Below are 16,333 nucleotides of genomic sequence, written 5' to 3'. Positions count from 1 at the left end.
GTTATTGTTACTATTATCCAGTCCAATAACTTCCTGAACTGCAATTCCCAAGCAGTCATATGGGCATCACTTGAATATACCTCTTTGGAGGGAGGGATCCACTGTCTCCAGAGGCAAACCATTCTACTTTTGTTCTTCCTCATCCCAAAGGATGGGAGGAGATATCTGTTCACCAAGAAAGTAACCTTCTATGGTCTTATTTTTTTTTCCCTTTTCTGGGCATTTTCCCAGCTGGTTACTTGACTTCTGAGTTTCCTCTCCACACCCACCTCACCTCCAGATCCACCCAGCTAGTGCTTGGGGGCTGAGATTCAAATGCTGCTTCCCAGTCTCAGGGCTTTCAGCAGGGTGGGGCTGCTATTCAGTGTGAGATTAAGTTCAGGTGCTCAGGTGGGGGCCACAAGAGGCTCAGTTCCCTCAGGGGGTTTATTTGGAGACCTTCAACAATAGATCCAAGCTCTTTGGGAGCCCTTGTCTGCTGCTGCCTCTGCTGCTGCCTCCCGAGGGGGCCTGAGTTATGGAGACACCCCACTCCCCTCTCGGCAAGCTGAAAAGACCCTCTCACTGACCTTTGGTGCCTGTGGGTGGAGGGACCTGCGCTGCCTGCTGGAGATTCTGCCCCTGAAGCCTGCTGTGATCTGCTCCTCTCAGTGCTGCACGGCCAAGGCAGGGCTGGGCTCTGCTCTGGGTCCAGTGCACGATGGACCTTTCGTGTCAGTTTTTCAGGTCTCTCTGGAACACAAATCTCCTCTGCTCCATTGTTCTGTGGCTTCTGCTGCTCCAGAATTTGTTGGGAGTTCTTCTTTACAGATATTTTATGGGCTGTGGGTTCAGAGCTAGCATATGTGTATCTTTCTACTCCACCATCTTGGCTCCTCCCCCAATACCAACCAAATCATTCTACTTTTGGACATCTCTACCTTGCATCAAGCTAAAATAAGATTTTCTGACATATCCATGCATTACTCCTTGTTCTAGCCTCAAGCGAATTCGAACAAGTAATCCTGCTCTTCAAATCCTTAAAGAAAATGATTGGGTCACTACTAAGTCCTTTCTGGAAATATAAGAGAGTTCCGAGAATTCTGATCCAGTTTAGTTTTTTAATGTGGACAAATCAAGTTCTTGAAAATGTGGCTCTGTTCTGGCTAGGGATTTGACTCTAACGCTTGCTACCTTCTTTAATAGTGCCCTGCCCATTATGCTCACCATTCTAGTCTTGGAATCATAATCCTGTCAATCATTTCTTCTGGAAAGAGCAGGCCAATAGACTCCCACTATTGTTCCACTCAACATCCCAGTAAACTTTCCAAATCAAAGCACCTCTTCCTGGCCACTCCACTCCTATAGATGGATTCTCACCAATGGAATGGAAGCCCCAAAGTGAAGTGAAGGAATGTTTTCATTTCATTTCATTTTCATTTCATTTTCTATTGGTATCTTCAGGGTTTAGCTCAATACTTTTTCATTCGTCCCTAGGGCTGGGGCAGCCCATTTCAAGGAGGAGAGATTGGGGGTCCCAGAGAATACTAACACACTTATGCACACTATAGTCTAAGCAAAACACCACAGATAAACTCTCCATGGAAAACAGGCTTGGCTAATGGTACCTTTGACAGTCAGCTGATTGTGAGTTTTGGCTTTTGAAGAATTTGACCTGGAGGTCAATAATCAGGAGATCATTCCTGACAGTCACCTTTGTATCTCACCTGTCTCCTCCCTGGCTCCCCAACTGGGATTATAGGGATCATCTCTCTGGCCCTGTCACTATTTGGCTTTTATTCCATGTGACTCTAGACCTGTTAGGTTGGTGCCAAAAGCCCACTGGTCCCCCCCCCCCCCCCCCTGCTGCTTCCTCCCAGGTATTTTAAAATAATCAGATTTTCTAATCTTTCGAGGCAGTCCTTCAAAGACCTCCCTAACTTCTCCATGTTCTAAGCTCTAGACATTCCTTTCCTTTCCTTGAAAGCTTCCCTTTGTCCACTGTTCTATATGTCCTTTAAGGGCTCTCTGAGTATTTTCATGTCTTTCTGGAAACTATAAATTCCTCAAGTGCAAGTATGTGCCTAATTACTTGTGAAAAGAATCATCTTGTCCTTGCTGGTACCATAACTGCTGGTTGTCTACAATTTGGTTCTGAAATCCCAAACCACCACTGAGGAAACAAAGTGTTTAAACGAAAAGACACTTAAAAGCACAAGCCAAGGTGGCTCCTAATATGAGAGGCTACTTTCACAGTCTTTGTTCAGATAGTCTGGAATCTAAGGTATCCAGGGTAAGCTGAGAAAATGGTAGACTCTGGTAGGAGTAGCTGTGCTTGCTAATCCAGCATTCTCAGATTGCCAGGGCTGTCTCCTTGGCATTCACAACGTACAGCCAGTTGTCTAGGCTCTTTTCCATTCTCCAAGTCCTTATTCTTCCTTAAGCCATCTCCTCCTAAAGCTAAAATCTCTCTGCTTCCCTCACATGGCTGAGTAGTGCTAACACCGTTGATCACTCTATGTGCCCCATCTCACTAAACTTCTGGGAGGAGAGAGCCTTAGATACATAGCATTTGCCAGAGTTGATATTTATATAACATTATAAAGGCTTGGGAAGCCCTTTCTCATTATTTTCTTAAGATAACCCTAGGAGGAAAGTACATGGTGTATTATTTCCTTTGTCCAAGTTCAGCACTTTCTACCACCCCACTGCTGAACAGCCAGGGAAGAATGGTGCTACCCAAAGGGTAAATGCTTCCTGCTAAGGGAAAAGAAGGAATCTTCTAATCTCAAGCACAAACAGAGCTGGCACCAGAGAACCTTTGATTAACCCTAGGCAAATAAGAGGGAAAAATTTTGGTTCTGACACATACTTTATGCTCCCCATGTTGTACGAGAGCCAGCCAGCCACCCAGGCTAGACTGGCAAGTGTGACTTATTCACAAACATCTTTTGATGCCAAAGTTGATACTTAATAATACACTCCACTATATTAGTGTGGACTGCAAAAGAGCAGCCTGCCTTATTCAAGCCATTAGGAGAGTTTCCAAGGGGCTGCATACTTACTTGCATCCTCTGACCCAGGTACTTGCATCTGTTAGACTCTACCTCCATTTTGAAAGCAGCCTCGTGATGCTTCTCAAGGTACTGACTAATTAGGTGGCATCTCCACATTCAGGCTGATGGCAACTTTTGTGTCCTGAGTCTTTTTTTGTTGTTACATTTTAAATTCCAAGCTATCTTCCTCCCTCCTTCCCTACCCTGAACTAGAGGTCACCATTAGACAGAGATATATGTATACACACACACGTAAAACCATGCTAGGTATACTTCCATTTACCAGTTCTTTCTCTGTCTTTTTAACTTGGAAATGTTCAATAAGAAAGTTACAACAAAAGATGCTTTCTACAATAACTATGTAGATTAATTCAAGTTTCCAGACCTAAGAATTAGAATAAAGAAAAATAAATATATGCTAAAGAAAGGATCTTGCAGAATAACGGCCCCAGCTCTAGCTTTCAGATGCTTAATCAGATCAGGGAGGACACCTAATCTGACACTTGTTTTTGCTAACATGGGAGGGGAGCACAATGGGGAAGGGCACATATAAAGAAAGAGCATATTATAAAGAGTTCTTAAGGATAAGGAGAAAATATTAGGGCAAAACAAAGTAACCCATTCCCTAGCCAAAAATGTATCCCCTCTGGATTTGAATATCTTTTGTTATTTCTTCCTTTCCAAAAATATGGAAAAACACACCACATACACAGATCACATGAATAATCCCATCTAGAAAAAGGCATATAAAGTGCAAAAGGCATCAATGAGGTGCTTAATTTCTGTATTTACAGTGTAGTGTGGAGAAGTTTAAAAGATACTACAAAATATACAAATGTTTTTACATATGTTATACATACACATAGATAGACAGATGATAGATAGATGGATAGATATTTTATAGATAAACACATTCTTGTTTTCAAGGATGAACAATATAAAACTACAATCATACAGGTTATTTTCTACATAACATAAAAAATCTATACAGTTCTGTGACTATCCATATAGAGTATATTTGTGTCTGTCTAGGAAGAGTTCTATGCATAGTAGATAGAGGTCAGGGGAAGGCTTCATATGACCCCAGATGGGGTGACATGGGATTAGGGAAATGGGCTAGTTGTCTTTCTTCCTCATTTTATATTCCCCTTTCCTACATACTCTTTGGAACTGGGAAATTGTTGGTAGAGCCTAGTTAAGTGGGATGATGTGGGAATATTGGAGAGGGTGTGATAGAGGGAAGAAAGGTATGTGGCTGGAAGAAAGGCAAATGAAGTTATGCATTCTTAGAAGAATGGCCAATGAAAGGCAAAGAGAGAGTATCAGAGAGGCTAGAATGTACAGGCTCCCACACCCCACTCACGTGGGGCTTTGGGACCCAGGCTGACTGGTCAATTCAGCCTTCTGGATTACCCTCTGGGAATGCTGGGAAAGCCTTTCCAGTCACATGCTCACCAAGTAGCCTCTTTTAAGAAGCAGGAGCTTAGGGGATCAAAGAGGACAGCAAATGGAAATGGACAAAGCTCATTCCTGGCAAATGAAAGAAAATTTGGAAAGAGTTTCCAGACTACTTTTTAACAGGTGATCTTAAAGCTGAAGGTTGACAAGGTGCTTTTGTCTAGCCAGACTATCATCCTTTGAGGATGCAGAAGAAACTAGGCATAGTCTGTCTGAGGAGGGTCATGCTTTTGAAATCCACATTTTCCCTAGGGCAGGGCCACTGCCACTCTACCTCCTCTCAGCAGATCTGGCAGGTTTTCTTTTCTGCGAAAGGGACAGAAAGATACAAGGACCCAGAAAGAAGAGGGCTCACAGCAAGACCATTCACCCATTAAAAGGCCAGGGGTCTGGTCCACTGGCTAGTTCCTCTGGATCAGACAAGACACAGCTCTCAAGGTACCTTATGCCTCCTGGCAGGTCCTCTCAGGATGGTCCTCTGATCCTGCAGGCAGCTCAGTTCATTCCATTCCCCCTCCCACTGAGGGTAAATAAACTTCACAACGTGACTCACAAACCACAAACTGGGGTTGGCAGAAAAAAAGCTTAGCCTACAAAATATCAAGGCCAGTTTTCACAGCCAGGGTTTAAGAGACGGGCAATCGCGTAAGACGGACAGAGGAATGGATCTTTCCTAACCACAGAGAATTTTGTCATAACCTGCCCCACCTCCTCATGACAGACGAGGCCCTTAGACTATCTGAGTGGGAACAGTTCTTTGCACTGACCTTTGTGATTCTGGCTTTCTGGAGTATTCCATATTTAAAATGATCCATGGTAGAAGTCTGAGCGGCTGCTTACAAAGAAGCTGCTGACCAACTAGCAACTCAAGTGCTCACTGCCCTGGGAACATTACCACCTTAATATTCTCCCATTAGTAAGAGATCCACAAACATGTCTGCAACTTTTTTCGCTTCTTAATTCAATTGCTATCCTTCAGAAATACCTTTTGAATGTTCTAGAAATTGCCTGACTCTGGCCAGGCTATAGACTGCCCAGGAGGAACTGTGGAGACTATAAAGGGGGAGAACAGGAAAGAGGGGGCATGAGCATATGCAGTAGTTCTACATCACTAAAATTTATCTTTGGTGTTGGGCATCATGTCTGTAGAGACAGCCCAAACCTATCTAACTAACCAGAGAAGCTGCCACAGCACATGCTGCTGACCACCAGCAGTTTCTCCTGGGCATGAAAAGGGTGTCCACATGGTTTACTATAGATAAAACTCAGCTCTTAACCTTCCCCTTCCTGCAAGTCTCCATGTGGCAGGGAATGGAGGGGCATGAAACTTAATAGGACAGTTCTGGGTGATATATGTCACTGGCTGGCATCTTCTCTACCCAGGCCTGCCCTGCCTCCTAGCTTTGTGGGACCAGGGAAGTACCCATTTCCTATTTACAGTCAGGTCATTCCTGGGAAGAGCCATGTGCCTTAGCAACCAAACTCACACTTACTTAACAATAAAAGTTTAATTATATATATTTCAGCTATGGGATTTCCTCAGATTTTTCCCTTTTGAAAATTGTTTAGGGATTTAAACCATGCCTGTTGGTCAGTGGCTCTAGTATTTCTAGAGAGGGTATAAATAATTGGCCTAGTCAGTATTCGTCTTGCAAAATCTCTATGGTTCTTGTCCCAGATGTTTCAGAGAGCCAGAAATCATGTGAGAGAGAATTGTGGTAAGGATGGTGCTTTCATCACTGTTTCTGCCCATGCTGAGTCAGCCCTATCTGCCAATGCTTTAGGTTCTGGGATGGAGGGAAGGAAAAGCAAATTTCTGTTACTCCATTTTCCCAATGGATAGCTATCCATCTGTCCCTACCCTTCCCATACTTTAAGAGGGGAAGGGCATGTAAAACAAGAAATAATCCATCTTTTCTCTTCCCCTCTCATTGACTGTCCCACTACAAGGCCAGGCTGCTGTGAGACCTCTTCATGTCTGGGGTTTTCTCTTGTGTGTTGGCCAAAGTCTGGGACTTGTTAGTTATGACTCCAGTGTTTTCAAACTGCTCAGGGACATTGATGGGGACTTCCTTGACCTTTCTGTCATCTGTCTTCAGTTTCCAGCACTTTAAAAACTGCCATTTGCAGGGCCAGAGAACTGCTCTGCAAAAAATGCCTAAATAGTAGCAGGAATTCTTCTGGCAGCATTTGTCCACGAAGCCCATAATCAGGCGATCCCAGGGCTCGAGGGACTGCATCCACATTGGCAATATGTGGTGGGTCTCAAAGGCCCACAACAACACTATTATGAAAACTACCAATAGGAGGGATACTCCTACCCCGACCAACACATTCCAACCTGCCAGGGAGAGGCCAAACACTATCAGTGGTAATAGAAAAAAGCAGATAATCAGGTAGAAGATGGCAAACCAACGGTAGGTGGCTGAGATATTTCCTAGGCCCCTGGCAAGACGGATCGGCAGGCGCATGTATGGCACTGGGTACCACAGAATGACCCCGGTTATGTTGAAGAAGAAATGACACAAGGCAATCTGAAATGAAAAGGATTAGACAAGATGAAAACTCATTTAGCAGATACATGAAATCAATCAGGGAATGGAAAAGGAAATCAGGAAGAAAATGGTGATGAGAAGGGAAGGGAAAGGTCAATGGTGTCACAGAAACCATTATCACAAATACTTTCATTGTCATTAAGACCCAGAAGGGACAGTAGAGGCATCTAGTCCAGTCTATTCAATATTGCAAGGAGGTTTGCAGTTCTGCAGCAGGAGATGAATAATTGTTACATTAGATGTGACCTAGAGAGCACTGGGTCTGAAGTCAGGAAAACTTGGGTTAGAAGCTCGCCTTGGCCTCCCTTTGCTCATCTGTGAAGAAGCAACAGAGCCCTTCCTTCACTGGCTTATTGTGAACATCCAGAGAGATCATTATGTGAAGTGCTTTGGAAACTTCAAGGCACTCTGCCAATAAGAGTATTCCTGATGATGTCAGGAGAAGAACCATGCATGTGGAGTCTGAAGACCTAGCTACAATTTAAATCAATTAGCATTGATACTACTACTACAGCTACTGCAGAGCCCTATGTTTGAGACACAGAAAAGTACCTGACCCCAATAAGCTTCCATTCTGCTCCTATTCTGCACTGGCTGTGCCACTTATTACCTGCATGACCTCCACCTTCAGCAAAAAGCTCTTGCCTACAAAAGGATGACTAGATGATCTCAAAGATCCCTTCCAGCACTTAAATCCTATGAAAATGGGCCTCTTTGCAAATGGGCATGCAGGAAGGAGCTAAATGCAATGAAAAGCTTGAGTCCTAGCTTACAAACAAAACAAAATGGATATTTTAAGCCACTTTTGCTGAGTTCCAAAACAGTGATTTCAAAAGTAATTTACTTAATTAAAAACATTTCTTCAAATGGAATTAATTACCAGTGAGTTAAAAAGCAACAGAATTAATAAAAAAATTTATTGCAATGAGACTTTTATAGTAATTGTTTTCAAAATCAGTTTTGGGATTCACTGTTTTAGAAAATTCATCTCATTGTGTTATCATGCTTTGAATCAAGCTCTACTCCCAGACCTGCTACCCACCCTCCTTTGTCACCTTTCTCTTACACAGGCATTGCCTGGCCTGCCTACACACCAGCAGGTGCAATTTCCCTCCCTTGCCAGAGACAGGAGGAGAGGAAGAGGAGAAGGCAGGTACCTAGTGAGGCAATATTCACACTGGAGAACGTTAAGGGCACCACCATCCTGGCCTTGTCTAGGCTGCAGATCTCAGCTTTGTCCCTTCCCTCTCTCCTGCCTTCCAAGGGATCAGTCCCTAAATCCTCCTGTGGCATCTCTTGTATGGATCCCCTCCTTTCCGTTCCTGATGACACCACCAGATCTTCATTTTGTGTGGTCTGGACTTGAAGTAAAATGGAAAATAATGCTGCTTTTCCTCTGACTGATACTATTTGTGTGATGTTGGGCAAGGCACTTATGCTCAATTTCCTCATCTATAAATTGAGTAGGAATTGGGCTGGATGACTTCTGAAAATCCTTCCATCTCTAGATCTATGGCCTAGGTCTATTTCAAAAGCCTCCCCCTGGCTGGTCCCTTGATGGTGATACATATCACACACACACACACACACACACACACACACACACACACACACACACACACACACACACACACACGTTTTCTAAATCAAAGCTCTGATGACATCCTACCCTTAAATCCAATACCTCTTTCCTTCCCAAGGTTAGGGTAAAAACCAAACTCCTTGGTTCAGCTTTCAAGGTCCTCTAGAGCCTGATCCTCTTCTGCCTTTTTCAGCATTACCTCCTGCTGCTCAAAGGAGATGGTGTCTATACAAGTCCTATTGACATCATCAATGTTATTGCTGGCCCTACCGTTATCATTCATTCCAGTGAAACTGGTTCTTCAAAAACGCTTGTTCACTTGACAATCTCTGGGACTTTGGTTCACATCCCTCCCCCTCTCAGAAGACTTTTCCTCCTGCTCTCTGCCCAAACACATCCTCAGCATCCTTCAAGGAAGAGGCTTCTCTTCCCCCCATGAAACCACCAGTCACCTCTCCCTCCTCTAAACACAAAACATGGATCTGTACCAGTCACTGAGCAAGTAGCAGAGCTGGGATTCAAACTCAGGTCTTCTGACACCCAAGTCAGAAGTTCTTCTTGCCATATCACCTTTTCTGACTGATAGGAGGGCAAAAAGGAGGAAGTTATCCATGTCTTTTTCAATCATTGTATGTGGTTGACAGGGGATAAGGTAGAGAATGGGGAGTGACTGTTTAGCATCCTAATTTGTTTATTATAGACACAAACTGGAGATATCTGGTCCAGGTAGTTCAGCTTCTGGGACAATAGCTAGGGATAATTTTCTCACCCACAGGTCACCGTTCTGAGGTAGGTAAGATCTCAAGAGTAATAAATGATCCCTTGACATATGAAGCATATGATGAGAAAGAAACCAGAGGGTTCATTTGCAGGATTTAGCAGTAAACTAAGAATAGAGAGCTTAATGCAAAGAGTTAATGAGTCACAAGTGTGTATCCTGACCTGGAGTGAACTTTGTAAAGTATTTCCAGAGCTAGCTAAGGCAGCCAGGATGGCAGTGGTGGTGGTACCGATGTTGGAGCCCAAGGTTAAAGGGTAAGCTCTCTCAAGGCTGATCACCCCGATGCCTATGGGAAAAAAAAAACCACTGGATTCAGTCCTGGGTGGGAATGACTGAGCATGGCAGGACCACATGTAAAAATGGAGACATGGGCATGTGGAAAGGGAAAGGGGGAGAAAAGGAGGACTTGCCAACGAGAGGAGTGATTGTAGAGGTGAACACAGAGCTACTCTGCATGATAATTGTCATCACAGCTCCAACAAGAATGGCGAGGTAGCCAGCCAGCCAGGCAAAAGGGAAGGGGAAATCTGGAAACATTAGAAGAAAAAGACAGTTTCTACAATTTTTCTGGTCAACAGGACAATTTACTATCAGATGCAATAGATCACTCCAAGGTCCATCCAGAAACAATCCTTCTACTGAAAACACATTCCAAAACTTCTAGTGGAAATACTTCCTAATGCAATTAAGAGCAGTGAGCAAGAGGCCTAGCCTTCTAACCACTGTGCTATCTTGTATGCTCAGCCCATCCCCTCCTCTTCCTTAATAATAACTTTTATTATTTTTATAACAAATAGTAAGGACTCATTATTTTATGGTGGCCACCACAGCCATGATGGCTCACTGCATTGCCATGATCTTTCTTCCTTTTCCTCCAACATTCCTGCTTTTGTGACTGTGTATGAGGCAGCAGGGATACGCAGCAACTTGGGAGTATCTTTCCTAGTCAACCAATGATGACAGTCAAATTTCTAGAGCCCTTTGTTATTTACAATGCCCTTATCATGAACAGTATATGTATAATTTCTTTTTAACAGATTCTTTTTTCATCAGATGATAATAGAATCTTCAAATTAGAGATGCAAGAGACTAGGTCATCTTGTCCATCCCCCTTCATTTACAGAGGGAGAACTGGAGGACCAGAGACCTCCATTTACTTGCCCAAAGACACTTAGCAGAGACAGCAAGCCAGTGCCTCTGACTCCAAATCTAATGCTTTTTTTCTGTTGTACCACAAGGCCCATGTGGGTTCATTAACTTGTTCAAGATTACAAAGCTAATAAATGTCTGAAAAAGAAGGATGGACTTGGGCATCAGAAAGACCTAGGTCAAATCCCATCTTGGGTATTATAACCTTGGACAAATCATTTAACATCTTTCACATGGAAATGATAATACCTGTGTGACTCCCTCACAGGAATGACGTGTAAAAGTTGAATGTGTTGATGTCTGTAAGGGATCTGCAAACTTTAGAGCTCTATTGAGTTTACTAGGAGATGTGATTTCTTTAGTATAGAGAGCTCTCAGGTGAGGGAACTTTATCAATGCAAAGTTGCAGATTCTCTGTAACATAGCGCTAAAGACTTGCCTAGCCCTCTTAAGAGGTTAAGTGATTTGGTCCCACAAACAGTATGTGTCAAAAGTGAGACTTCAACTCAGATTTTCCTGCCTTCTAGGTCAACTCTCTACCCACTCTATCACATGCCTGTCTTCCTTTCATTTTCATGGCCATTCTTTATCTCCCAAGGGGAATGGTCCCACTAAGGTCTTGTGAAGGGTCTCTGTGAGGGAAATATGGAAAAGCCTAACTCAGATTTTCCTAGCTCTCTCTGTACATCTAAACCAGACCCTCTAGGGCTATTGAGGACACAACATTGGAGCAATGATCCTTCTGTTGAGCTCAGGAACATTCCCAAGAGAAGAATACAAATTCAAATAAAGGAGACAATGTGCATTTCTAGGATTGTCAATCAGAAGGAGAAAATTCAAGTGGAGGCCTAGGTCATCTAGAGTTCTTGCTTCCAGAAAGATGGGTCAGATATGGACCTCTGGGAGCACAACGGGAAGAGAGCTAGCAAGTGTTTTGGGTTTTTTTTGCCCAAGGTCTCTGCCCACAGAAAGTCTCAGGGAGGGTAAAATGACTACCTGTGTTTATGGTCTTCTTAATCACTGCAGCAACTTTTCCCTTGAGTGCAGAGTGCAGGACCTTGACAATAATGATCAAACAAGCGCACAGGACCAGCAAGGAGAAGGGCAGAAGGATGAGTCCAATGCTCGAATCTGAGAGTTTGGCATCCACAAATAAGTGTTTGCCTGGAGGGACCAGAAGAACCACTTATTAAGAGAATTCACAGGTAATAAGGCCTAGCAAGCCAGAAGGTTTCTTTGAAATTGACACTGTCTTTTCTAGAGTTCAGCTGTGTTTGTCTTTATAAGGTTAAATGACTTGCTTACAGTCATATGAGTATTAGTCACCAGAGTTGGCAATTGAATTCAGGTCTTCTGACTTTAAAATGCAGGCTCTTTCCACTGTAGTGTTGAATCTGGAATTCAAATTGAGGTCTTTTTTTTTTTTTTTAATTTCTGTCACACACACACGTGTGTCTACCAATTCTGCCTCTCAGAAAGGAATCTTTTGTACCCCAAGGACCAAGACCTCATCATAGTCTTTACTAAATCTGCCCAGTCTTAGTGCAGTAAAGTGTGATTAACTGACTGATAAAAGTAAGAATGCAGGAAATTGTCTGTATTTTATTTTAGCAGCATAAAAGAGTGAATGCAGTTCTCTAGGGTAGCCTCTATCCAGAGCCTTTAGACTCTGCCGGGGCTGGCTAAAGCACTGGCGAGAAGGAGAGTCAGCAAGGGTCAAAGAGAGATAATAGCACTAACAGCACTGATTTTGTGCACATCATTCAAGCTAGGAATGATAGCTGAGAGCCAGTGGGGTACGGTGCCAAGGATGCTCTGGGATCAACTCTGCCATTAACTACTTATGCAACTTTATGGATGTCACTTATCTTCGATAAAGTGGGGAAAGTTTCCAGATATTTCACCATGAGCAGGTAAGTTAATACTCCCATGCAAAGGGTATGATTTGGTAGGGGAATTCTCAAGGTCCTTTGAATGTCAGGATTATTGACAATGCCCTACAAAATATGTGGGGCCTCTATGAACAAAGATGGCCTGGTCCTCAGAGGTCATTGCCTAAGTGTGGGTACAGTGCGTATAAGAATTCCACATGAAAGTTGCCTTTTTTCCTGCCTCCAGCATGCTAGATTCCTAAGAGCTATCTGGCTTGTTTCAGACTCTGGGTCAATGCTTCCAAATGACTCAGAGGCAGGTCAGGGAAAATGTTACAGAGAAGGCCAGATACATTTGCTGAAGATGTATTGAGCTCTTTGCCCCGCGTCATGTATCACTAGTACAGAAAGCACTCATTGGCACTAGGCAAAGAAGAGTTTGGCTGATCCTTAGGGTAGGCCTAGCCACTTTCTCCTTCCCAAGGATAGTGCCTTCAATGCTCCTTTCACAAGGCTGCCTTATTGGTCTGGCAGTCAGCTCTCTCATCAAGGACTATTTTACTGTCAGTTGCTGCCAGAGAAGAAGTAAGTATGGAATGTGAGCAGTATGAACTCTGCTGAAGATTGTCACATCTTCCTGGATCTCACAGAACTGTATTTCAAAGGCCTTGTTTACCTAAAACTTTTTTTGTCTCCCTAGCAAAAATTGAGAATGAGGTTAGAAATTTAGTAAAGTTGAGTGTCCAGTTGGTTTTCTACTTACACTTTTTAAGGTTCTTTTTATATACTGTACTCATGATGGTCCAGGTCATGTTCCCTTCAGTCCAGCAGAGATTGGGAGAGACACATTCTTTTCGGGAGGGTACAGTAACATTGCTTAAAGTCTAGATGATACCACACAGGGAAAAAAAAATTCTATTGCTAAGAATGGTATTACATGAAGATGCAATTTATAACACTGAAGACACAAACCCCACTGGCCACTGAATCCCCACTTTCCCCTCTTCTCTCCCTTACCTTCCCCACAATCCCCAGTGAAGACCTTCAGCCTTTGTGCTGGGTCTATGGAGCATTAGCTGAGCGTACAGAACATCTGGATTACTTCTGAAGGCCAACAGAATTGCACTCAGAGCACTCTAACCCCAGAATGGGGACCTGGGCAGTCAATTGCTTTATCCCTACCTTGGAGCAGTCTTGTTCTGCCCCACAGTCTGAGGTATAACTAGGGCAGGGTGACTAGAGCTTTAGGGCAGGGTGGTCTAGAGAACTAAATATATAGAAAACCAATAGCACTTGCAGTTCCTCAACACCACAGGAGGAACAGAGAAGTCTCAATCCCTCATCTATGTCATTTGAATCATTTTCTGATACTTACTACATTTTTAAAAGTTTCACACCAAGTCTTTATCAGGCTCTTGCTTTTTGCTGCCACATTTCCTGTAGCAATTTCAACTATGACTTTTTTATCCAGCTGGGGAAAGCAATAGACATGAGGAAAAGAGTTAGCCTTTTCTTTAGCTATGATTTGTGAGTGCAAAAATTATTTACTTTTCTAGGGGCTCCAGTGTACAGAAGAAAAAACCATGATGTGGGCAAAACAGAGACACAGACAGGCCTCATTTCCAGAGCATTACACCTACATATGGGACCTTATCTCATCTTCCTATGACTAGGATCAGGTCAGATAAACTCTTTTGTCCCATACTAGGGGGCCCAGTACACTGTCAGCTCCTTAATGCCAGTGAGAATCTTTTTTTGTCTTTGGATCCCCCAGTACCTGGTCTGTGATGGGGATTTAATAAATGCTTATTGGCTGACTAGTATTGGAATGAGGCATCCCTAAGGAAAGAGCTTCCTCTTTGACCTGATCTGAAGGACAATACTCTCAGGTCAATATCAGAAAAAAAAAATGGTCACAAAATGGTAGAATAGTTGAATCCCTCCTTTGGTCAGAGTGGTGGTAAGGAACAAAACTCTACCAACGTGGAGCTCAAAGCAACCCAGCGCTTGCTTCTTAGCACCACTTGCTTAGGCAATGAACTGAGAAAGACACGAGTATGAAAAACTTCCAACGAGCACTACCAGATTGAGAGAGGAGATTTTTCAACTTGCCTTCCAAGGGAACCAAGTTCATTACAAGTGCTATTATTTTACCCTCTTAATGACTCAGACTTAAAATCAGAGTGAGTCTTGATGCCTACCTGAATGATAAGTTTTGTTAAGGGACGTGTGATGACTTTCAAGAGTTCAGGGGCATCACCTCCACTATTGATATTAAAGGAGTTTATTAAGACACTGGTGAGGTCGTTGAGGTAGCTTGTGAGCACCTCCATAGGCAGCAGCACCAGTACTGACAACCAGTTAAAAAAATCATGGACAGTAGCTCCTGCAAAAGCCCTAGACGAAGAAGAAAACCCAAAGAAAGAGAAAATGACAAGACAGTTAATTCAATGCAAAGAATGACTGTGTGCAAAATGAGAAAGACTGGCTGGAAAGTCAAGAAGACCAGAATTCAAATCCCACCTTAGTTATAGGACCACGAGTGAGTCACTTAACACAGTGACCCAAGCTATTGCTGGAGTTGCCAATCATTATCAGTACTGGGGTTGTGGGAGTTGGGGGAGGGAGAGGAGGATTCCACATTAGAAGTTTCCCCACATCACAGAAACTAGAGATCCAGGTGCTCCCACCCCCGAACTGGACACAGCACTTGGGGAAAAAAGACAACATTGTCTACACTCCCTCTTATATTGTTGTAGAGCTTCCTGTTTTAAAGCTCTTTTGTATCTAGGGTTGCACTTCTGTGAAGTAGGCAGACCAGATTGTTAATGTTTCCCTTTCACAGACAAGGAAACCTTGGAATTTGCAGGGAGTGGGTGGCAAGTTGGGATTGATGACCAGGACTCCTGATTTCTCATTTAAATACTTTCATCATGAGGCTTTTTTTTTTTTGGAGGGAGGAGGCAAGGCAAGGCAATGGGGGTTAAGTGACTTGCCCAAGGTCACACAGCTAGTAAGTGTCAGTGTCTGAGGCTAGATTTGGCCTCAGGTCCTCTTTTGACTTCAGGACTGGTGCTCTATTTACTGTGCCACCTAGCTGCTCTAATCATGAGGTTTTTAGAATTGTCATAGATCACTGTATTGATTAAAATTAAGTCTTTCACAATTATTCATTATTACAATATTGTTGCAACTGTGTATAATATTCTCCTGGTTATACTCACTTCACTTTGCATCATGTGTCTTCCCAGATTTTTCTGAAACCATCTCCTAATTTCTTATATTCCAATAGTATTCCATCATAATTATATGCCACAACTTGTTTAGCAGTTCCCCAACTGATGAGCATCCCTTTAGTTTTCATTTGTTTGCAAACACAAAAAGAGCTACTATAAATATTTTTGTACATATGGGTCTTTTTTTCCCCTGTGATCTCTTTGGGATAAAGATGTGAAGAAGTAGTATTGTTGGGTCAAAGGATATACACAGTTTTTCTAGCCCTTTAGGCATAGTTCTAAATTGTAATCCAGAATGGTTGAACCAATTAACAATTCTACCAACAATACATTAGTATCCCTGCTTTTCCATATCCCCTCCAGTATTTGCTATTTTTCTTGTCTGTCAGGAGGTGTCAGAGTTGTTTTAATTTGCCTTTCTTTCATCAATAGTTATTTGGAGCATTTTTTCATATGACGATTGATAGCTTTGATTTCTTGTTCTGAAATCTGCCTGTGCATATCTTATGACCATTTATCAACTGGGGAATGGCTCTTATTTTTGTTAATTTGGCTCAGTCCCCTACATATTTGAAAAATGAGGCATTTATCAGAGAACCTTGTCAATTCCCCCCTTCCCCCACCGAGATCCCTGCTTTCTTCCCAATTTTCTCTGCATTGGCTTTG

The 16,333-nt window shown here is 42.9% G+C and overlaps 1 protein-coding gene across 3 annotated transcripts in view; it reads right to left on the bottom strand.

Annotated features, from left to right (window-relative positions):
• Window positions 1–1,848: 1,848 nt before the first annotated feature.
• Window positions 1,849–16,333, bottom strand: part of LOC140511343 (sodium-dependent phosphate transport protein 2B-like) — a 37,538-nt gene continuing 23,053 nt past the window's right edge. For 2 of the 3 annotated variants that reach the window (XM_072620402.1, XM_072620403.1), the window contains 7 exons: window positions 14,633–14,828; window positions 13,807–13,902; window positions 13,195–13,315; window positions 11,557–11,724; window positions 9,822–9,938; window positions 9,573–9,697; window positions 1,849–7,027 (listed from right to left, as the gene is read on the bottom strand). In XM_072620402.1, coding sequence (XP_072476503.1) covers window positions 6,437–7,027; window positions 9,573–9,697; window positions 9,822–9,938; window positions 11,557–11,724; window positions 13,195–13,315; window positions 13,807–13,902; window positions 14,633–14,828 — 1,414 coding nt within the window. In that variant the 3' untranslated portion in view covers window positions 1,849–6,436. The remainder of the gene's footprint in view (window positions 7,028–9,572; window positions 9,698–9,821; window positions 9,939–11,556; window positions 11,725–13,194; window positions 13,316–13,806; window positions 13,903–14,632; window positions 14,829–16,333) is intronic. The other variant, XM_072620404.1, reaches the window with a different exon arrangement.

The sequence above is a fragment of the Notamacropus eugenii genome, chromosome 6 (genome assembly GCF_028372415.1).
Source record: "Notamacropus eugenii isolate mMacEug1 chromosome 6, mMacEug1.pri_v2, whole genome shotgun sequence".
In the NCBI taxonomy this organism is placed as follows: Eukaryota; Metazoa; Chordata; class Mammalia; order Diprotodontia; family Macropodidae; genus Notamacropus; species Notamacropus eugenii.
Note: the sequence above shows the minus strand (reverse complement) of the source record. Positions and strands in the feature narration are given on the sequence as shown.